This window comes from Rana temporaria, chromosome 8 (genome assembly GCF_905171775.1).
Source record: "Rana temporaria chromosome 8, aRanTem1.1, whole genome shotgun sequence".
Taxonomy (NCBI): domain Eukaryota; kingdom Metazoa; phylum Chordata; class Amphibia; order Anura; family Ranidae; genus Rana; species Rana temporaria.
The window spans coordinates 15,212,839-15,237,415 of record NC_053496.1 but is presented as its reverse complement, the minus strand read 5'-3'; the positions used below and the strand labels follow the sequence as shown (position 1 = coordinate 15,237,415).

At 47.7% G+C, this 24,577-nt stretch overlaps 1 protein-coding gene across 1 annotated transcript in view; it reads right to left on the bottom strand.

Moving 5' to 3' along the window:
- LOC120946695 (alpha-2-macroglobulin-like protein 1) overlaps window positions 1-24,577 on the bottom strand; it is a 171,444-nt gene that overhangs the window by 94,392 nt on the left and 52,475 nt on the right. Inside the window, exons 16-17 of the mRNA XM_040361325.1 lie at window positions 21,851-21,982; window positions 11,179-11,257 (exon numbers count right to left, since the gene is read on the bottom strand). Coding sequence (XP_040217259.1) covers window positions 11,179-11,257; window positions 21,851-21,982 — 211 coding nt within the window. The remainder of the gene's footprint in view (window positions 1-11,178; window positions 11,258-21,850; window positions 21,983-24,577) is intronic.

Sequence of the window (24,577 nt, the reverse complement as noted above, 5' to 3'; positions counted from 1 at the left end):
AATCATTATCATGTGTATACACTTGTTATGTGTCTAACACATCCCGGGAGTGCAGAATTATTAGGCAAATGAGTATTTGGACCACATCATCCTCTTTATGCATGTTGTCTTACTCCAAGCTGTATAGGCTCGAAAGCCTACTACCGATTAGGCATATTAGGTAATGTACATCTCTGTAATGAGAAGGTGTGTGGTCTAATGACATCAACACTCTATATCAGGTGTGCATAATTATTAGTCAATTTCCTTTTCTTTGGCAAAATGGGCCAAAAGAAGGACTTGACAGACTCTGAAAAGTCCAAAATAGAGAGATATCTAGCAGAGGGATGCAGCACTCTTAAAATTGCAAAGCTTCTGAAGCGTGATCATCAAACAAAAGAAGCGTGTGGAAAAACAAAGGTGCAAAATAACTGCCCATGAACAGAGAAAAGTTAAGCGTGCAGCTGCCAAGATGCCACTTGCCACCAGATTGGCCATATTTCAGAGCTGCAACATCACTGGGGTGCCCAAAAGCACAAGGTGTGCAATACCCAGAGACATGGCCAAGGTAAGAAAGGCTGAAAGACGACGACCACTGAACAAGACACACAAGCTGCAACGTCAAGACTGTGCCAATAAATATCTCAAGAAAGATTTTTCTAAGGTTTTATGGACTGCTGAAATGAGAGTGAGTCTTGATGGGCCAGATGGAAGAGCCCGTGGCTGGATTGGTAAAGGGCAGGGAGCTCCAGTCCGACTCAGACGCCAGCAAGGTGGTGGTGGAGTACTGGTTTGGGCTGGTATCATCAAAGATGAGCTTGTGGGGCCTTTTCGGATTGAGGATGGAGTCAAGCTCAACTCCCAGTCCTACTGCCAGATTATGGAAGAGACCTTCTTCAAGCAGTGGTACAGGAAGAAGTCACCATCCTTCAAGAAAAACATGATTTTCATGCAGGACAATGCTCCATCACACGTGTCAAAGTACTCCACAGCGTGGCTGGCAAGAAAGGGTATTAAATAAAAAAAAGTAATGACATGGCCTCCTTGTTCACCTGATCTGAACCCCATTGAGAACCTGTGGTCCATCATCAAATGTGGGATTTACAAGGAGGGAAAACAGTACACCTCTCTGAACAGTGTCTGGGAGGCTGTGGTTGCTGCTGCACGCAATGTTGATGGTGAACAGATCAAAACACTGACAGAATCCATGGATGTCAGGCTTTTAAGTGTGCTTGCAAAGAAAGGTGGCTATATTGGTCACTGATTTGTTTTTGTTTTGTTTTTAAATGTCAGAAATGTGTATTTGTGAATGTTGAGATGTTATATTGGTTTCACTGTTAAAAATAAATCATTGAAAAAGGGATTTTTAATACAGCTTACCTGTAAAATCCTTTTCTTGGAGTACATCACGGGACACAGAGCGGCATATTCATTACTATATGGGTTATATGGAGTACCTTCAGGTGTTGACACTGGCAATCTTCAAACAGGAAATGCCCCTCCCTATATAACCCCCTCCCATAGGAGGAGTACCTCAGTTTTGTAGCAAGCAGTATGCCTCCCAAAATGGTCCCCAAAAAAGAGGGGTGGGAGCTCTGTGTCCCGTGATGTACTCCAAGAAAAGGATTTTACAGGTAAGCTGTATTAAAAATCCCTTTTTCTTTATCGTACATCACGGGACACAGAGCGGCATATTCATTACTATATGGGATGTCCCAAAGCAATGCTCACAATGAGGGGAGGGAGAACATCTCCAAGACAAAAGGATTTAATTTAGAGAAATACTCAAATCATAATAAATCCAACTTAGTTGAGAAAAATAATCTTAAATTTTAAATTTAACTCAAAAAAGAGGAGCCCCCGGAATCCGAGGGTCTCAAACTGCAGCCTGCAGCACTGCCTGCCCAAAGGCTGTATCAGACCTCCTTCTTACGTCCAACTGGTAGAATTTTGTAAACGTGTGGACAGAAGACCAGGTTGCCGCCTTGCAAACTTGAGCCATAGAGATCTGGTGGTGTGCTGCCCAGGAGGCGCCCATGGCCCTAGTAGAATGAGCCTTTAATGATACTGGAGGAGGCAACCCTTTCAAGCCGTAGGCCTGAGTGATTAATTGCTTAATCCACCTAGAAATGGTGGACTTTGCAGCTGCCTGCCCCTTCTTGGGCCCATCCGGTAATATGAACAGCACATCTGTTTTCCGGATCTTCTTTGTAGCTTTAAGATAGGCCTTCATGGCCCTGACGATATCCAAGGTATGCAGCAACCCTTCCTTTCTGGAAGTAGGTTTAGGGAAGAAGGATGGTAATACCAAATCCTGGTTCAAATGAAAACTGGATACAACCTTCGGTAGGAAGGAAGGATGAGGGCGGAGAACGACCCTGTCCTTGTGAAAAATAAGATATGGTTCCTTACAGGATAAGGCCGCCATTTCCGATACTCTTCTTGCGGAAACTATGGCGACCAAAAATACTAACTTCCTTGTCAGTAAAACCAAAGGAATTTCAGCCAACGGCTCAAACGGTTGTTTCTGTAAACTTGACAGAACAAGGTTTAAATCCCACGGGCAAAGCGGGGATTTAACTGGAGGTTTAATACGTAAGACCCCTTGAAGGAAGGTCTTAACCAGCGAGTGGGTGGCCAGCGGCCGCTGAAACCACACTGACAGAGCAGAAATCTGTCCTTTGATTGTGCTTAATGCCAATCCTTTATCCACTCCTAGCTGGAGAAAACTTAAAACTCTATCAATGGTGAATTTGCGAGAAAGCCATCGCTTGGACTCACACCAGCCTACATAGGCCTTCCAGACCCTGTAATAAATCACCCTAGAGACCGGTTTCCTGGCTCTGATTAGGGTAGAGATTACTTTCTGAGACAGACCTCTACCCCTGAGAATCAGGGATTCAGCTTCCAGGCCGTCAAATTTAGATGCCGTAAGGCAGGGTGGAGGATCGGACCTTGCGATAGCAGGTCTGGCCGTAGAGGAAGAGTCCAAGGGTCTCCCACTACCATCCTTAAGATTAGTGAGTACCATGCCCTTCTGGGCCATGCTGGAGCTACCAGGATGACTGGTATGTGCTCCACCCGGATCCTGCGCAGCAGGCGGGGTAGTAACTGGAGCGGGGGAAACGCATAAAGAAGTTTGAACTGATGCCAAGGGCAAACCAACGCATCGGTTCCGCAGGCCATCGGATCCCTTGAGCGGGACATGAACCTGTCTAGCTTTTTGTTGAGTCTCGATGCCATGATATCCACGTCCGGCACTCCCCATCTTTGGCAGAGTGCTTGAAAGGTTTGTGGATGCAGAGACCATTCCCCCGGCAATAGAGTCTGGCGGCTTAAGAAGTCCGCCTGAAAGTTGTCCACTCCTGGAATGAATATTGCCGATATGCAGGGCACATGAGCCTCTGCCCATAGGAGAATCAAGCTCACCTCTCTCTGAGCGGCTTGACTCCTGGTTCCCCCTTGGTGATTTATGTATGCCACGGCCGTGGCCTTGTCTGATTGAATTCTCACCGGGAACCCCTGCAATTTTGACGTCCAAGCCCTGAGGGCTAGTCGAGCAGCTCTGAGCTCCAAGATGTTGATGGGCAACTGCTTCTCTGGCGTTGCCCAAGTACTTTGGCGAGTGCAACCATCCAAAATTGCTCCCCAGCCCGTCAGGCTGGCGTCTGTGGTCACTATCTTCCAAGCCACTGGGCTGAAAGACTTCCCCTTCAGTAGATTCTGAGGGTCTAACCACCAACACAGACTTTGTCGGACTCTTGATGAGAGCGGCAATGGGATATCCAAGGCCTGTGGCCTTCTGCTCCATGCTGACAGGATGGCTGCCTGCAGGATGCGAGTGTGGCTCTGGGCGTATGGTACCGCCTCGAATGTGGCCACCATCTTGCCTAGTAACCTCATACATAGGCGAATAGTCGGTTTCTTCTTGCTTAGAACCAGTAGGATTAATTCCTTGATGGCTTTGACCTTCCTCAGAGGTAGAAACACTCTTTGTTGTTCTGTGTCTAATCTCATGCCGAGATATTCCAACTGCCTTGTGGGCAGGAAAGCTGACTTTTCTCGATTTAGGACCCAGCCGAACCTCTCGAGGTATTGGACCGTGAGGGCCACTGCTCGCTCCAAGCCAGGAGACGAGTGATCTATGACTAGGAGGTCGTCCAGGTATGCTAGGATCGTGACCCCTTGGATCCTTAGTTTGGCTGGGATTGGAGCTAGGACCTTCGTGAACACCCGGGGGGCCGTAGCCAACCCGAAGGGAAGCGCCACAAATTGGAAGTGACGCGAAGCCACCATGAAGCGTAGATATTTTTGATGTGGCTGATAAATTGGAAGATGAAGGTAGGCATCCTTTATGTCTATGGACGCCATGAAGTCGTACTTTTGGAGTGTGGTAGCTGCTGACCGCACGGATTCCATCCGAAATGAGCGGATCTTTAGGTATGTATTTACCATCTTTAGGTCCAAAATTGGCCTGACATCTCCATTGGACTTCGGGATGATGAATAGGTTGGAGTAGAAACCTAGCCCCTGTTCCAGGACTGGTACCTCTACTATTACTTCCTGGGAAAGTAGATGATCTAATGCCGATCTTAATGCGGCTCCCTTCTCCGGATCGTTTGGAATCCTCGACTCCTGGAAATGAGGAGGAGGAAACCTTAGGAAATCTAGTTTGTAGCCTGTGGCCACGGAAGACCGTACCCACTCGTCGGGAATGCTGGCTTCCCAAATCTCTGAAAAGAGTCGCAGCCTTCCCCCCACCTTCGTGGGTGGGGGCGCCCCTTCATAAGGTTGGCTTGGGGGCTGGTTTTGCTGGTTTGCGAAACCACTGCCTTTTGCCTCTAACAGCCTGTCCTTGTGATCTGCTGTTGAAGCCGAAGCTTGCTTTTGCAGGAGGCCGTCGATACTGCTTAGTATTAGAGGGCCCCTGCCCAGGGGAATACTGTCGTTTAAACGCAGGCCCCTGAACCTTCTTCTTAGTTGGCAAGAGAGTACTCTTGCCGTTTGAAATGGTCTGAATGTATTTATCTAGGTCTTCTCCGAAGAGTCGTCCTCCATGGAAGGGGAACCCTACCAGGAGCTTCTTGCATGGGGGCTCAGCCTCCCAGCTTTTTAACCATAAGAGTCTTCTCATATGGATAAGGGATAACGATAAACGTGACGCTTGCTGGATAGAATCCTTGATTGCGTCTACCGTAAAACATATGGCCTTAGGGACATCCGAAAATTCTTCTGCCTGCTGAGCAGGAATAAGTTTAAGCATCTGCTTAAATTGATCCGATAATGCTTGAGCAACCCCAATCGCGGCCACAGCTGGCTGTACTACTGCCCCTGCAGCAGTGAAGGAGTTCTTAAGTAGTGCTTCCAAGCGCTTATCAACTGGATCCTTGAACACCTGTATGTTTTCTACAGGGCATGTTAACGATTTGTTAACACATGAGATGGCTGCGTCCACTGCAGGAGTAGCCCATCTTTTGGAAAATTTATCTTCCATAGGATATAGGACAGAGAATCTTTTAGGTGGTAAGAAGATCTTATCTGGCTTGTTCCAATCTTGGAACAAAACTCCCTCTAATAGAGGATGGATCGGAAACACAGCATTGCTTTGAGGCGCCCTCAGTGAGCCCAAAGCTGAAACCGTCGATACCTGGAGATCTGGTACTGGCAAGTTGAATGCCTTATGGACCAAGTCCGACAATCCTTGAATCCACCAGCTCTCCCTCAGGGAGACTGCCCCAGACTCCTCTGTATCCGGATCCTCGATCCCTGAACCTACTTGGTCCTTGTCCAAGAGGTCGTCCAATTCCCCTGAGGAAAGGACCTCCTCCTCTGAGGGTCCGCGCTCGGGCGACGGAGATCTATTCCGCTTACTGCCCCGCATAGCTGCGGCTATCATTTTTCCCATGCTTTTCTGCATCTCTTTTAAAGAGGTGAGTAATACCTTCTCCGTGACCATCTTAGGGTTGGACTGACTCGCGTCAGCTCCAGCCCCAGATCCCGATGGCCCCAAGGCTCCCTGTGGGGAAAGCAGCGGCATAGCTTTGTCCGAGACCTCAGACTCTCTGGGGGAATCCCCACCTCTTGTACCTTGTTTTTTGATGCCATGGTACAATACCGAGGTACACCTGCTACTTATTGGTACCTGGGACTTATAAATAGTTAAATGCCCAAACACCTGTTTGGGGGATAAAAAATGCTTCCTCTCCCCTAGATGACACTTTTTTTTTTTTTTTTTTTTCTTTTTTTTTTTTTTTTCAAAAAAAAAATCTTTTTTTTTCAAATCTAGGAAAGAAAAAACATTCTGTCCCCCTGAGTAGTATTGCAAGAAAAACTATGAGATGGAAAAGAAACAGCCTATTCCTAGGCTTGAAAACAGTCTTTCTGAAGACTGCAATATTCTTTCTGGCCACTGTGTGTCCTCGGCGCCCCGTGCTTGCCGTTCTGGTCTTTCCTCCCCAGTTCCAAAGTATTGAATGAGCTATATGGAACAAACAAGGAAGGGCCGCCCCTTCCTTAAGCCACTGACCCGCCCTTCCCCCCCAGCAATCTCAAACAGGAAATGCCCCTCCCGACAGGGGGGGGTGGGGTTGGGAGGAAGGGACCTCTCTGCTCCAGCAAACTGCAGCCTGCAGCCTGGAACCATGAGGAGGTCAGCGTTTTGCCTGCTTTGCAGGCTCTGAGGAGGAAGACTGAATGGAGCATCGCCTGGAGGCTTGCAGGTAAGCACAGCTCTCTGACACACACATATACTTTTATATCACACAGGCCCCACTCAATGCTTTTCCAACACTACAAGGGAGGTCACATCTTATGGGGAATAATACATATAGAGCCATCCTATCTTTATGATATGTGACTAGTTTGCCAGATGCAGTGCATAACTTTAGGCATGTCCCCTGTGACCCCCCAGAAAAAACCTGCTAAGAACCAAGTTCCGCAAGTTTTCCCCTCACTTACCTGCTCCATGCTGCAGGACTTTGCCAAGCAAGAGGCCCAATCTTCCCCCATCTCGGTGGGGATGTCTAGACCTTCAGGCCCTGGGTTCCTATGAAGGATCCACTGTCCTGGGCCCATATAGCACTCTGGCAACAGAAACATTAGGCACCCAAAGGTTTCTAAGTTCTGGGCCCAGGGTCCAGCTCTCTAAAAAGAAAAGCATTATGGGCTATACCCCAAGGGTTTGGGGTCCGGTTACTGACCACTTTAGCGCTGAGGCTTTTTTGGACAGAACCGGTTAGCTCACCTAATCCCAAGGATGCGGAGGCAAGCTAAACCATGACTAACACCTAAGACACTGGCGTAAAAACTGAGGTACTCCTCCTATGGGAGGGGGTTATATAGGGAGGGGCATTTCCTGTTTGAAGATTGCCAGTGTCAACACCTGAAGGTACTCCATATAACCCATATAGTAATGAATATGCCGCTCTGTGTCCCGTGATGTACGATAAAGAAATGGGTATCTATTTATTTTTTTGTTAAGTTGCCTAATAATTCTGCACAGTAATAGTAGTCACCTGCACACACAGATATCCCCCGAAAATAACTAACATTAAAAACAAACTAAAAACTACTTCCAAAAATATTCAGCTTTGATATTAATGAGTTTTTGGGGTTCATTGAGAACATGGTTGTTGTTCAATAATAAAATGAATCCTCAAAAATACAACTTGCCTAATAATTATGCACTACCTGTATACTTCTAGCATAAATACCATATTATGGTTCTACAATCTGACAGGTGCGCTTTATATGTTGTCCATTTTTATATCTACATTTTATTGTTGAAATGTTATTAATCATTGTGCACATATTTACCTTCCTGAGCGAGGCTCACAGGACCGCTGTCTTCCTCCTGCTCGTCTGCTTGAGAAGTTGGGGTGGGGGGGGGGGGAAGCTCCTCAGCTTGCTCCTCAACAGGAGCTGGGGTTGGGGAGTGGGAGGGCCCTGGCTGCCCCTCCTCATCCATCTCCTCCTCTGCCGCATCCTCCTCTGCCGCATCCTCCTCCTCCTCCTCATCGGCCTGGCGCCTTCTGCGCTTGGCGCACACAACTGGTATTGGAGCTCCTATAATAACACAATGTTCATATATTATAAAAATGTTTTCTAATGACGTATGCAAATTCTGTGTACTCTGCTGTATTGTATATGAATACAAATTGATTTATATAGACAGTTAACCAATGGGACAATGTTATATTAAAGGGTCTTGTGGGCACTACAGGGGACTGAGCGTGAGCTGGGATGCCACCATGTTAAAATGAGCTGTTTTTGTCTCCTTTGTTTTGTTCAGACGATCTCATGTTAAAAAAAGGGCCTGATGGAGCACACAGGATTACTATAACAACCCCACGCCTAACACAGGAATTTAGTGGGAATCTATATATATAAAACTCAACGTGTGTGTGCATGTATGTATGTATGTATGTATGTTCCAGCATCACGTACAAACGGCTAAAGACATTTACATGAAACTTGGCACACAGGTTACTTATATGTCAGCCACAAACATAGGATAGGTGGTTTAACCCTTACCCACCCCCATTTGCCATGGTCGGGGTTTTTCTTTAAAGTCCCATGCAAAGCAATGGGAAAAGTATGTTCCCACATAACTTCTGTGTTCCTGTCTGCTGTCCCATGTCTTTTTTCAACAGTACTATGAATACCTTGGCTGGTGGTGATATATGTTAGCACAACATGGCATCTTGGTTAACATCTGACCTTACATGAATTACATATGACCTTACATAACTGTCACCAAAGGAGCTGCGGTGGCTCCACGCGATTGCCACTGCGCTGACAAGTGATTCACCTCTGCAGCTAGGGGTTCGGATCCCGCTCTCGGCTACATGTGAATTGAGTTTGGTTGTCTCAGCCCCGCCCCCGGTGGGTGTGCTATGCGAGGTTGGGTTGGGAGGACCCCCTCACACCTGCCATTGCCACCCGGGGCATGGAGAAAGATGGCAGATTGCCTCTGGGGGAGGCCTCCCAACTCCTGCAGGCCGGCTCCTCTCTCTTTCGAGTTCACGCACAAAATACACTTTTGAAAAAAAAACATAACTGTCAACAATAACTTACCTGGATGATATCTATCCCGAAGACGTCTGACCTGATCCATTTGGCGCCTCTTCAGGTCAGACCACTTCTTCACTATTGCCTTGTGGTCGTGTTGGCCGCCAAAGTCAGTGATTAGGGCGCTGACCACAGCCCTTTTCTCTGGCTGCCTGCGGAGCAGGTCGTACCCTGTTTCCAGGAACTTCTGCAAGATGAAGAACAAAGTATATTGTAATACTTCTGTTGACAGCCTTATGGATATATGACGTAAATGTATGCTATTCAACAATTGGAAGCATTCTCGCCTTATTAATCAATGACAGGGGTAACACATGACAGATTTTATATCCTGCCATTTCGGTCGCCACCTTTTTTGCATAAATATAGCAGCCATTATCATTTGCATAATTATGAATATATTATTAACAACACAGGATACACGTATAGGGGAGATATGCGTTGCTAACTCTTTTCCCTGTCAGGAGCCTAACGCCCCGGGGGGTCAGAGACGGGACCTTTTTCGGAGGACCACTGACGTATGTACCCGTCGCAGTTTTTTGTGATGTCACTCTTTAGGTGTGTGCACATTTTTCACTGCACCGGGTGGAGTTTTTGGGTTGTGTTTTGCACGCCACAGGCTTTTCAAAAGAAAAAAAACAGCTGGAGGCAGAATGGTTGCAAAACACTACGGGTTTGTTACCTAACTCAGGGTTTCAAGACCAGTCCACCTCCAGCTGTTGCAAAACTACTACTCCCATCAGCCACGGTCTGTCAGTGCATGCTAAGAATTTTACTTTTGCTGCATCTAGGGTGCCACAGTTTAGAGACCCGTGCATAAAGGCCTGAAAAATGGGGGCCTGCAGAACTTACAATACTAGAAGTGCCAGCATTCCCAGGCATGCTGGAAGTTGTAGTTCTGCAACATCTAAAGGGCAATATGTATTCGAACGTCCTTGGGCCTTGAGGACACTGAAGTCAGGACGTTCGCATACGTCCTATGTCCAAAAATTTTTTAAATTCATTATGCTAAATAACAAGGAAAAGTGCCTAAATACACATTTGCCAACCAGGGTGTCTGCAGCTGTCCAGGCATGCTGGGACTTGTAGTTTTGTAAAAGCAGGAGACACATTTTTTGTGAAATACTAATATCTGATCATATATACTAACTTTTAAACTAGACTAAAATGCAGTTGAAGATAATGAAATAACAGTGGTCAAAATACTTACACAAATCAGCATCTTTTCCTCAGATACAGTGAAATTACTTCCAACCATCTTGCTCTGCGATTGCGTTGCGATCATAAAGTTGGAAACTGGCAAGGCTCCAGGAAATGGTCGCGTGTTGTTCACGCGATTGCGCATGCGCGATCGAAAAATCGCAATCGCAATATGTTTTTTGACTAAAATATCATAAAAATTCGATTTCAGAGTGCTGCTACAGCAGTTTTCGAAATATCTGCAATCAATTTCGCATTCGCATTTTGTGAAATTGCGTTAAAATATCTCGAATATTCGATTTCAGAGTGAGCCAATCAGAGCGCTCCTACAGCATTTCTCGAAATTGCGCAATAAATATCGCATTCGCATGTTGCGATATTTCGATAAAATATAACGAATATTCTGAGCCAATCGGAGTGCTCCTACAGCATTTCTCGAAATTGCGCAATAAATATCGCATTCGCATGTTGCGATATTTCGATAAAATATCACGAATATTCTGAGCCAATCAGAGCGCTCCTCCAGCATATCTCGAAATTGCGCAATAAATATCGCATTCGCATGTTGCGATATTTCGATAAAATATCACGAATATTCTGAGCCAATCAGAGTGCTCCTACCGCAGTTATCAAAAAATCGCAATTATTTTCGCATTCGCAATAGCGAAAAATCGCAATCATTTAATTTCGATAAAATACCACGAATATTCGAATTTAGCGAATATATCTCGAATATTCGAATATATATTCGAGATATATCGCGAAATCGAATATGGCATATTCTGCTCAACACTAGTTATATATACCAATTCCTAGGTTCTCTTTCTTTTTGGCCGACTGGGCCCTCCATACATTCCTAAACACCTATGGCATTAAATGTGAGCAACACTCCTTAGGCCGAAGGTTTAATAAAAAAAAAAATCCTCCTACCTTGTGCGGGCATAGTGTCCGGAATACACTCCTCAGGATTCGTAATGTCTGCACTTGTAAATAATTTTAACTTCATTCTCTGGGGGAGAAAAAAAGGTTTTTTTTTTTTATGTATGAACAAAAAAACGGAAAATTGTATCATACTTACCAGTAATTTTCCTTTCCTGGTGCCTATCCATGGCAGCATACTAGTGATAGAGCTCCGCCTCGACTCCTCCCTCAGGACTAGTGAATAGAATAAATTAAAGGCATAGCCCCTCCCCCAACATTCTCTGTACTATAGAATACCGAGGGTGGGAGCGTATGCTGCCATGGATAGGCACCAGGAAAGGAAAATTACTGGTAAGTATGATACAATTTTCCGTTTTCCTGGTGCCTCCATGGCAGCATACTAGTGATAAATAACTAGCTTGACGCGGGTGGGATAATGCTTAACAATAAGAGTTTTTAATCAGAAGAGGACATAGCAGCCTGAACTGCCCTTCTTCCGAACTCCACCGTTGTGAGAGCTCCTGGGTCAATGTGGTAGTGTCTGAGAAACGTGTTTCGAGACGACCAGGTGGCTGCCCTGCACACCGTCTCCAGCGATACGTTAGCCCTTGTTGCCCAGGAAGTAGCGACTGCTCTAGTGGAATGAGCATTCACTCGAGATGGAGGCTCCATATTCTTTGCCCTGTAGGACCTCTGTATCAGCTTCACAACCCATGATGCTAGAGTCCTTATGGAGGCTTCCTTGCCCCTGTGTTTACCAAAAGGTACGATGAACAGCCTCTCCGAGGTTCTGAAGGAGCCGGTGGCCTCTAGATAGGCCTTGAGTGTTCTGGACACATCCAGTTCGTGGCAGGTTTCTGTATCAGTATCTGCAAATATTGGTAGAGCCCAAGGTTCCAACAGGTGACTTGTAGAGACGACTTTCGGCATGAACCCTCTGAGTGGGCGAAGTTCTACCCTGTCAGGGAAGAAAGAGATGTGGTCTTCCCCAATTCCTAAGGAGTGGAGTTCTGAGATCCTCCTACCGGAGGTGATGGCTAGCAGAAACGTTGTTTTCAGCGTTAAGTTCCAAAGGGTTATTTGTTCTACTGGAGCAAAAGGTTGGATTGACAGAGCCTCGAGGACCAGAGACAGATCCCATTTAGGGAAGGATCGTCTAGCAGGCGGACGGATCTTTAGGACGCCTTTAAAGAAGATAACTAGCAAAGGATCTTCTGCCCACCTTTTACTGGTTGCGGCTGAGATTGCTGCTACCTGAACCTTAAGGGAGCTTAAACTAAGGCCTAGGTCAAGTCCTGTTTGAAGGAAACCTAATACATGGTTTGTAGAGGGGACGATAGGATCAAAGCCGTTATCGACTGCGTAGGACACAAACTTATCCCAGATCTTTGAATATATATTATTCGTTGTGGGTTTCCTGGCCTTTAAGAGGGTTGAGATGACCCCTGACGAGCAGCCTAGGGACTCGAACCTTCGCCTCTCAACTTCCAGACTCGAAGGTCCAACCTCTGAGGGTTTGGGTGAAGCAGTTTGCCCTGCAGCAGAAGTTGAGGGAATGCTGGGATCTTGATTGGTGGATTCACACTGAGACGCATGGCAAGTGGAAACCAAGGTCTCTTCGGCCAGTACGGGAGTATCGTCAGTACCTGCACTGATTCCCTGAGTAACCTCAGGAGAAATTTGAGTATCAGTGACCGCGGAGGGAAGGCATATGCCGTGGAGAAACTCCATGGGCATGTCAGAGCATCCACTGCTTCGGCTTGCGGATGTGGAAACCTGGAGACAAACCTGTCCAGCTTGGTGTTCTCCGAAGAGGCGAACAGGTCCACCTGTGGGGGATCCCAAGAGTTGGCAATCTGCCGGAACACCCGTGGGTGGAGCGCCCACTCGTTGTTGTTGCAGAATCGTCTGGACAATGTGTCTGCTTCCGTATTCAGCTTGCCTGGGAGGTATACTGCTCGAAGGTCCAGGAGGTTCTTCTCTGCCCAAAGCATGATCGGCTCTACTTCCTTGAGGAGCGATCTGCTGCGTGTGCCCCCCTGTTTCTGCAGATACGCAACCGCTGCCCTGTTGTCCAGGCGAAGCAGAATCCTCTGACCCTTGACTTGGGATGTCAGGGAAGTTAGTGCCATAAAGGCTGCCCTCAGTTCTAGGATGTTGGACACTACGCCTTGGGTGGAGAATGACCATTTCCCCTGTACCTTGGATTCCCCGCAATGGGCTCCCCAGCCCTGTCCGCTCGCATCGGACGTAATTGTGGTCCAATGTAGGGACCCCAAGTGACGGGGTCTGGAGAGGTTCTCTGGTTCTGTCCACCATTGAAGACTCTTTCGCATCAGTCCCGTGATCAGGATCGTCTGGGACAGTCGACGTTTCCTCCACTGCGCCAAGAAACCAGTCTGAAAGAATCTCAGGTGCCAATGGGTCCAAGGGACCATGGGGATGCAGGCCGACATACTGCCAATGAGGCTCAGGCATTGTGAGGCCGTTAAAACCGGACTCTGGATGGTTTTGATCACTTTCTGAATGATAATCTCCCTCTTTGACGGTGGCAACGACACTGTACCCCTCAGGGTGTTGAATGCTGCGCCCAAGTAGACCATCTGTTGAGTCGGTGTGAGTTGGCTCTTGCCTAGATTGACTAACCACCCTAACTCCCTTAGAGTTTGGAGCAGAATGGTTCGATGGCACATCAGTTGCTCTGGGCTGGTTGCAAGGAGTAGGATGTCGTCTAGATAATGGTACACCCTTAAGCCCTTCTCCCTCAGGGGGGCTAGGGCAGACAATAGGATTTTGGAGAATACCCTGGGAGAGGTGCACAGTCCAAAGGGTAGAGCTTGGAATTGAAGATGAGTATGACCTACTGCAAATCTCAGGTATTTCTGGACTTTCGGCTGGATTGGAACATGCAGGTATGCGTCCTGGAGGTCGACAGAGATCATCCAATCCAACGGCTGAACTGCCTGGATTATTGTCTGCAAGGATTCCATCTTGAAGCTCTCGGTGTGAATATACCGGTTGAGCCTCTTCAGGTCTATCACAGGTCTCCATCCACCTGTCCTCTTGGGGACGAGGAATAAGGTAGAGTAAAAACCTGTGAATTGCTCTGCCAAGGGCACAGGAATGGCTGCTTCCTGATGCTGGAGTGACACTAAAAAGTCTTTTAGAGCTTGAGCTTTCAGGGGAGAAGATGGAATTTCCGATCTCTTGAACGAGTTCCGAGGTGGAGTTTGAAAAAACTTCCAAGAGTGCCCCCGTTGGATAGTGGACAGAACCCAGGGGTCTTGGCAATGGGTGGCCCAGGCTGAGATGAAATGTTTTAGCCTGGCTCCCACCGGGAGTGTCAGGGTTGGCTCGGCGTCAAAAGGACTGCTTTTGCTCCTGAGGAGCCGGAGGGGCTTTCATCTTTCTGTTCAAGAAGGATTGCTGAGTGCCTCTCCAAGGTCTTCTGTTGTCTCTGAATTGACCCGAATTTCTGAAGTCTCTTGAATCTGAGCGGCGGAACCTAGAGGGACCACCTCTGAATCTTCGTGTTCTCCTGTCTTGTGGGAGCATACCAGACTTCCCTCCTGACAGCCTAGAGATTGCGTTATCCATCTTATCTCCGAAAAGCGCCTTCCCATCAAAGGGAATTTTGCACCAGCTCTGTTTGGATGAAAGGTCAGCTGACCAGGGTTTCAGCCACAAGGCCCTTTTTGCCATCACAGAGTGTAACATAGATCTCGCCGAGCATCTGATGGTATCAATGGCAGCGACTCAGACAAAGTCTGCTGATAGCCTGAGTTCCTCTAAGGCTTTTATTACGTCTTCTGTTGGGACGTTTTGACGCAGAGCAGTCTCAATGTTATCTGTCCATGACCTAATGGCATTAGAGACTGACGTGAGGGCGATGGCCGGTTTACAGGCTGCTCCTGCCGCCAAGTAGCTCCTCTTTAGTTCTAGGTCAATACGCCTGTCTATGGGATCCTTGAAGGAGGTGGAATCCTCCATTGGTAAGGTCACGTTTTTGGCAAGGCGTACTACTGATGCATCCACCACAGGCATAGAGTTTAGTGCCTGTGTTCCAGATTCTGGTAAGGGGTACAACTTGTTGAGCCGGGTCAAAGAGAACTTTTTATCAGGCTTTGCCCATTCATTGAGAATGATCTGGCTTATCTCCCCCATTAACGGGAACAGAATCTGCTTCCTTTTGAGAAAGGGAAAATAGCTTGTCGCCTCTTGAGGGGGATCATCCTCTTTCCAGGAGATTGCTGACTTAACTGCCTGGATAAACGGGCTTACCAGGGAAAAGCTGAACCCTGAGGATTCTGATTCCTCTGCTGAATACTCCGAGTCATCTCCGGGTGAGGAGTCTCTGCCTGACCGATCAGTCGGTAGTACAGGTTGCCCGACTGTTGAGGGCCCCGGGAGACTGGGTTCCACATTCTGAGTCTGTGGTACCTGCGAGGTCGGCTGAACAGGGACAGCAGCCAAGAGCTTGGAGAAGGAGTCTCTCATAGCTTTGTCCAGCAGTTCTACTGCCTGCCGATTTTCCTGCTCGCGGCTGGACGCATAGTCCGTAAAGCAGTCCTTACAAACTACCTTGTCGGGTAGTGGCGTAGCCCCGCATGTCCAACACTTCTTCCTTCTTTGACTTCTTGAAGATGGAGAGTGATCATGACCCCTGGATCTTGACCTCTGTGATCTATGGCGTGGTGATCGGGATCTTCGCCTTGATGAGTGGGACCGGTGTCGCGAGGAATCCGATCTGCGGACTGGGCTGTCATCATCACGAGATCTTGATGACTTTCTGGTCCTCTTGGAGTGGGCAGGGCTACGGTGTAAGGAACTCACGTTAGAAAAACAGTGAGGGCACTTTTTTTTATTTTTTTTTTAAATACTCACGTATCGTTGGTCCATACCTAATGGTGTGAGGATCTTTGTTACGCGGTGAATGACTCATTGTTAGAGCTTGGGCGGAAGGATTGGCTGCAAAAATTGTAGAGAGGCCGCAAAAAATAAATAAATAAATAGATAATAAAATAAATAATTAATAATAATAATAATAATATGTGCGACATTGAATAACGGACAAGCAAGTACCTGTCTGCAACCTTCAGACAGGTGCTGCTATGTCAGCACTTTTCCCCCATCTCCTTGCTTCTTACCAACAATCTCTGGGGCTGAAAACCTAGCAGGGCTTAGATCTGTCACTGCAGCAACAGTCAAGCCCTGTTCTAGGTCTCTATTTAAACTCTCCTGAGGGAATCTTCCCCCAGGATCCGCCCCCAGCCAAAAGACTGGAAACAAGGGCAAAAAAGCCCTGTTTCCAGAATCCAAAATGGCCGCCGCGTCCCGTGACGTCACCGCGCATGCGCCGCGCACGCGCAGAAGCGCCGGCGCCCGTGACACAGGAAGTACTGCGTCAGGGCGCCGGGATCCCCAGAAACTGTAAGTGGCAATGCACTGGTAGTGTGGGCGCCGACCAGCACGGCCCCCCCCCGCCATAGCAAGGGATCAGCTGTATCCAGAGACACCTGATACAGGTCAGCCCAGACTGTCAGGGTGACAGGGCACCCACAGAAGATTTAAGGTTTTTTTTTTTTGCACAGCATTACAGTTTGAAAGAAAAAAACATATATACAGCACAGCATAAGGAAAACAGAAAAGGAAAGAAAAGTCTGGCCTGGGGTAGTGGAGCCGATCCTTCCACAGCTTCCGTGTCATTTTATAGGTGCTCCTGGCAGTTTGCGTTCCTATGAGGAAACTCTGCGATGCGACCCCAACAGATCCACAGAGGGGTCTCCCAGCTTATTAGCGCTATTAGCGGCCCAAGAACAGGGACTGCGCTCGGGAAAGGCTAAACCCGGCGGACGCTGCCGACTGCAGAGGTATGGACATACTTCTACTCTTCACCAGTACAAGAAGGTATGGAGGAAAAAAAGGAGAATGTTGGGGGAGGGGCTATGCCTTTAATTTATTCTATTCACTAGTCCTGAGGGAGGAGTCGAGGCGGAGCTCTATCACTAGTATGCTGCCATGGATAGGCACCAGGAAACATTTCTTGTCACCTGTAGCAACCAGTAACCAGAATAAATCAGAATGAAACTTTGGATACTTTTCATAATGAAGCCCAAACACTTTTTATTGCTATATTAACCACTTGCCGACCAGCGCACGCACTTTTAAGTCAACAAAATGGCACGGACAGGCAAAAGGGCGTACAGGTACGCCCCCTTTAAATTTCCGCAGCGTGGTCGCGTGCCACCGCCGGTGTCCCGCGCCACCGCCGGTGTCCCGCGATCGGGTCACAGAGCTGAAGAACAGGGAGATGTTGTGTGTAAATAGTGACACTGGGGTAGATTCAGTAAGATATGCACATTTTTTAAGTAGGCGCAGGGCACCGTTTTTGCCCTGCGCCCCCGCAAATTTTCTGCGCTACCCTCGATTCACGGAGCAGTAGCTCCGTAAATTGCGTGGGCGCTCCGGCAAAATGCCCGGCGTAAGCGCGCGCAATTTAAATGATCCCGTAGGGGCGGAATCATTTAAATTAGGCGCGTTCCCGCGCCGAGCGTAGTGCGCATGCTCCGTCGGGAAACTTTCCCGACGTGCATTGCGGTAAATGACGTCGCAAGGACGTCATTTGCTTCAAAGTGAACATGAATGGTGTCCAGCGCCATTCACGATTCACTTACGCAAACAACGTAAATTTCAAATTTCGCGACGCGGGAATGACGGGTATACTTTAGGGGTCTTCTATAGCAGGGGCAGCCTTACGCAAAAAAAACGCTGTACGCAAACGACGTAAACTGCGTACGCAGGGCTCGCGTAACGTTGTGAATCGGCGTTAGTATGCAATTTGCATACTATACGCTGACCACAACGGGAACGCCACCTAGCGGCCAACGTAAGAATGCAGCATAAGATATGAGGGCATAAGAGCCTTATGCCACGCATATCTTAGGCTGCAGTCGGCGTAACGAGCTCTCTGAATCAGGAGAAGTCGTTACGCCGGCGCAAGTAAGCAATTGCGCTGCGTAACTATGGTTACGCAGACGCAATTGCTCTCTGAATCCGGGCCACTGTCACTGATCGTGTTCCCTGTCATCAGGAACAGCGATCAGTGATGTGATACGGCAAGCCACGCCCCCTGACAGTAAGAATCACTCAATAGGTCACACTTAACCCCTTCAGCGTCCCCTACAGGTTAACCCCTTCACTGCCTGTGTCATTTTCTTTTTTTATAAATTCTTTATTTTTTCACAAGTTTCACATTATAAATTATCGCATTTCATACCGTCTGCTTATATCAGGCAAAACAGAAAAAGAAAAAAAACATTATTGCAATCTTGTATTTTCTCTATCTCCTTAATGCTTCCTTAATTCCATACGGCTTCTCTTTTCCTCGTTAACCTTTCTCTTCACCGTATTACCCCCCACCCTCCTCCCTCCCAAAACATAAACAAAAAAAATAAAACAGTGTAGTTTTTACAGTAATCAGTGCATTTTTATAGCACTGATCACTGTAAAAATGACGATGGTCCCAAAATGGCATCAAAGGTGTCCGATGTGTCCGCCATAATGTCGCAGTCACGATAAAAATCGCTGAAAAGGCAAATCCACTTTGCACTACTAGTGGTCAAAAGGCGAAGCGACGTAAGGTAACGTAGTTTCACCCAGGGGAGCAATCTGCCGCAATACAACTGCAGCGGCTTGTCAGGAAGGGGTTAACACAGCTGAAATCATGTACTTTTATTATTAATTATTATTATTATTATTATATTGTACCAAGAGATTTGAGTATCACATTAATAAAGAAAGTAAATAAATTTACAGCCCTGCTGCACATTTAAGTGTTTTCTTTTTTTACAACAGATTAAATACTATGATAGAAGTAGAAGGATAGAACTAGAAGGAGAAGAAATGGTAACAGTGGGCTAGATTCAGCAATGATTTACGCCGGTAAATTCAAAGCTGCGCCGGCGTATCTTCTTTCTGTATTCAGAAAGCAAGATACGCCGACATTAGTCTAAGATGCGACTGGCGTAAGTCTCTTATGCCGTCGTATCTTAGGGTGCATTCTCACGCTGGCCGCTAGGTGGCGCTTCCGTCGTTTTTGGCATAGAGTATGCAAATTACCTAGTTAAGCCGATTCACAAACGTACGTGCGCCCGGCGGTAGTTTTTTACGTCGTTTGCGTAAGGTTTTTCGGCGTAACGTTGCTCCTGCTTCTATGAGGCGCACGCAATGTTAAGTATGGACGTCGTTCCCGCTTTGATTTTTGAATCTTTTACGTCGTTTGCATAAGTCGTTCGCGAATAGGGCTGGACGTAATTTACATTCACGTCGAAACCAATACGTTGTTGCGGCGTACTCGGGAACAATGCACACTGGGATATGTTCGTAAAAAACTTCAATCACGTCAGGTCATCACACATTAACATAAAACACGCCCCCCTTCCACATTTGAATTACGCAGGCTTACGCCGGCCCCATTTACGCTACGCCGCCGCAACTTACGGAGCAAGTGCTTTGTGAATACTGCACTTGCTCCTGTAAGTTGCGGCGGCGTAGCGTAAATACGATATGCTGTGCCGCCGTATCATTGCGCGCCCCTACCTGAATCTACCCCAGTAATTTTATCTTCCTAGGCTCCAAGATCACGGCAGACGGTGACTCAGAGGTGTTGCTAGGCAGGTGCGGGGGTGCGGGCCACACTCGGGTGACACCCGCCAGAGGGGTGACACCCGTGGGTAGCAGCACCACTAACACCGCCCGTTTCCCTGTGCCTCACGCTGCTTATGTGTCCCTCAGCGGAGCGGAACGAAGCCGCCGCCCCCTCAAACAGATGTAAATCCACAAAGAAGAAGGAGCCTGCGCTGTGTGCATCTGCTGTTCTGATGTCTGAGGTAAGGGGGCGTCTATACTCATGGGGGAGGGGGTGTCTAATGCTGGGGGGGGTCTGCACTGAGGGGGGTGTCTGTACTGGAGGGTCTGCACTAGGGGGGTCTGCCCCAAGGGGGGAGTATCTGTACTGAGGGGGATTTGCACTGGTGGGTGTCTGTAACTAAGGGGGTCTGCACTGAGGGGGGTGTCTGTACTGGAGGGCCTGCACTAGGGGGGTCTGCACCAAGGGGGGAGTATCTGTACTGAGGGGGATCTACACCGGGGGGGTGTCTGTAACTGAGGTGGTCTGCACTGAGGGGGGTGTAAAGGAATATTAGTTATTCTGGATGAACCATCCTTCTTTGTAGGTCTACCAATAGTGCCCTTTCAGATCTGGAGATTTTGCTATCAATAAACAGTTAGATGACAACCTAATCATTAAGTCATACATTTAGGCTTCTTGCCTCAAGGTAAACAGGATTTAGTGTGTGTTGCAATACAGACATTCTTACAGATATTTACGATAAACATCAAGGGAAAATACTTCTAAACAGGCAATATATACAAGATGGTGGCTTTTCACAAAATGGAGTCTTTATAGTTCATTTATATTATTACAGGGGGGTGCCTGTAACTGAGGGGGTTCTGCACTGAGGGGGGAGGGGGTGTCGGTAACCGAGGGGGTCTGCACTGAGGGGGGATGTCTGCAACTGAGGGGGGTCGGCACTGAGGTGGGGGGTCTGCACTGAGGGGGGGTCTGTAACTGAGAGGGGGTCTGCACTGAGGGGGGGTCTGTAACTGAGAGGGGGTCTGCACTTAGAAGGGTGTCTGTAACTGAGAGGGGGTATCTGTAACTGAGGAGGGGGTCTGCACTGAGGAGGGGGTCTGCACTGATGGAGGGGTCTGCACTGATGGAGGGGTATGCACTGATGGAGGGGTCTGCACTGATGGAGGGGTCTGCACTGATGGAGGGGTCTGCACTGATGGAGGTGGTGTCTGTACTGAGGGTGGAGGTTTATACTGAGGGAGGGGGTTTATACTGAGGGAGGGGGTCTATATTAATGGGGGGGTCTGTACTGAGCGGGGACTATAGTTGGTGGGGATCTATATGAGGGAGGGGGATCTATACTGCGAGAGGGGGTCTGTAGTTAGTGGAGGGGGATCTGTACTGAGCGGGGACTATAGTTGGTGGGGGGTGACACCATTTTTTTTCGCACCGGGTGACACCAACCCTAGTGACGCCACTGCGGTGAGAGACGCTTGCTTCTTAGGAGGAAAGCAATGGCAAACCTAGACAACATTATAATAAGCAGAGACTTCACCCTACCGACAAAGTGCCGTATAGTCAAAACTTTGCTATCCCCAGTAGTAACCTATGGTTCTGAAAGTTGGACCATAAGGAAGGCTGAAAGCTGAAGAATTGATGCTTTTGAACTATGGTGTTGGAGAAAACTCTTGAAAGTCCCTTGGATGGCAAGAAAATCAAACCAGTCAATCCTGAAAGAAATTAACCCCGAATATTCACTGGAAGGACAGATCCTGAAGCTGAAACTCGAATACTTTGGACACCTAATGCGAAGAGAGGACTCATTGGAAAAGCCCCCGATGCTGGTAAACATGGAAGAAAAAAAGGAGAAGAGGATGACAGAAAACAAGATGGATAGATAGCGTCATCGAAACAATGAACATGAAGTTAAGCAAGCTCTGGGAGGTAGTGGAGGACAGAAAAGCCTGGCACGCTATAATCCATGAGTTCACGAAGAGTTAGACACGACTAAACGACTGAACAACAACAACAAATACTATGATATCATACCTTAAATAGGCTGTATACATCAAGCAAACGTTTGGGCCTCACAGTAGTATGCTCTCCAAAATAACAGCTTTCCACGTCCCGGATTCGCCAGTCATAATCACCAGAATCCGAATAAGGGAACAGTTTGTAAATCTGGAAAAAATGTGAATTAGCAGAGGTCATTAGAAATAAATAATGTACATACACGACTGTGGTATATGTGGGCAGTGTATACAATGAATCATCCTCCTTTAAGCCACTCCCACTGTTAGGCGCAATATGGCCATGCTCATGACACATGCATTGCAGGGCACCTTTCCTCATTGTGCCCCGGGTCATTCACAAATCTAGCCACACTACTGGTAATTTCCAATCCCACCATCTGCTACATAACTAATAATTCCTTGAGATGCAAGGGGTTCTTAACACCTCTTTACACTTTCTCCAAAGTAATGTGCTCCTTTACTTTGTACCTTGTACATTAACCCCTCCCCACATTATGGCATTTACTCCAGTGCATTTGGAATTAATTCAACTGTAGCGCCCCCTTTACTTTCAGTAAGGGCACTACGCTAAAGTTAGTGGGAGAATGAGAGAGATAAGTTGCTCTGATTCTTGATTGTGTTAAATTTGTCTGTCGCCAAATCTGGATTGTTCTGTGGGTCAGACTGCGTTCTAGGGATGCGGTACCATCCCTGGGCGGCAGGTGGCGCCAGAGAGGTACAGACGGAGCTGCTTCTTCTCAGCAGTCAATTGGAGGAGTTTTCCCTCGCGGGGCATGCTGGGGAGGAGGATTTCTGTGGCGGAGGCCGTTGTTCGGGGTTCTTCGCGGGTTCCTTGTTCCAGGTGCAGCCCCCACCTTTAGGGTGTGCGCACATCGCGTGCCCCACCACTATGGCCTACCTGGCCTGGGGTCGCGCACCACGCGGAGTTACAGACTCTGGGCACTCCTGGTCCGGAGCAACTGATGCTATCAAGGGGCCCCAGTGACTGACTGGGACCCCCCTTCCACTGAGGAGATCCCAGGCTGAGTGCCGTTCGGTGGGGGATCGGCTTGAGGAGAACCCGGAGGCAGGTTGTCCAAAAGGGCTTGAACGAACCATCGGGGATCTGGTGACCGGAGAATTGACAGGTACACTTCCACTGTCAACCGGTGACCCTAGCACATTTTACTGGGAGGATTAGCTCAACTATTTAGCTCATCCAAGTTCTAGGCCTGTGGCAGGGGCCCTATTAGAGCCAGGTCTGTGGCAGAGGCCTGTTCCTCCCAGCAATCTTAAAGTGACACTTCGGCTGCCAGGCCTGTGGCAGGGGTCTGTCCGGGGGCACTTCACCCACTCTGGCTGGAGTGGCGACAAACTGTACTGTTGCTTAGAGCAGGATTGCTCTCCTTCTATCTAAGCCTGATACCGCAAAGTTCCTTTACTTCATCAACCTTTTCTGTCTACCTCAAGTTGATGTTGGTCGTGTTGGGCCGAGAAATAAAGCATTCAGAAAACTTAATCTACGAACTGGACATTCACTTATTGCTCTACTGACTACCTTCATCCCTAGACAACACATAGAGGTAACTCAATACGCCGATCCCAAAACAATCAGCGGCTCCTGAGGGGGTAGCGCTACACAACATTTTGAGGAACCCTCTTAAAGACCCCTCTCAAATGCTGGAAGTCAAGCAGAAATTAGTATGGCAGCATGCTCCTCTTTGCAATGGAGATACCAGTCTACACGTCTGATGTGCAGGGTTGAAAACATTTTCTAGCAGTGCTGCTGTACATGGCAGAAATAGTGCAATACTGTGGAACCTCAGATTATGAGCATAATCCATTTCAGAAGTAATCCAAAGTACTCGCATATCAACGGGGAGTTGAAGTCAATGGAAACTAAAATAATTTGTTTCGCATTGACTTCAATGGCATGCAATACAACATGCGGCCAGAGGTGGGGGGCGCCGGAGAGCATCGGAAACGGCCAGAAAGGCCAGAGAACAGCTCGGCTGACCTCGGAAAACCTTGGAAAGGCTTGGGAACGGAGTATGTCTGTGTCTTTCCAAGTCTTTTTGAGCATTACCGAACGGCACCGATCAGTACCGTTCGGCTCCGGCACCCCCCAACCTCAGGTCAAACACGGTACTGCACACCGCTTTGGCCTGAATGCTGCTCGTTTTGCGAGACAACACTCGCAAACTGAGTTAGGATTTTTTAAATACAGCGCTCGTATTGCGAAACGCTCGTTAACCGTGTTGCTCGCAATCCGAGGTTCCACTGTACTAATGTTTCTATTTGTTTGAGCAATTGAATAGCTATGGTTAAAGTGCATGTACAGCCTAAACGTTTTAGGTTGCATAAGAAGGGTTAGAACACATATCGCATTTTCATTGCTGTCCATGCCCCCACTGGGAAGATTAAACCAATTTTTTTGTCCTGTTGTAAAATATTTCACAGGCATTACCAAAACAGGAATAGAGGGGAAGCCTTCCAATAGGGATACTTGTTTTGGGACAACTGTCTAAGAAGGAAAAGCTCCTTAAATATGTAAACATTTTCTCTCACTTCCTGTTCTGTCTCCCTGAGAGGAAGTGAAGAAAAATCTCCACAACAGATCACAGGCAACAAAAAATAACCCCCCCAGCTGGCACTATTTATGTGGCAGTGTACTGTGTAGGGTGCCAGACCAATAGGTTTCTAGCAGGTCCGTTACCGCCTCATAGGCACATGACCACATGACGAGGCCCTAATTGGCCAATTT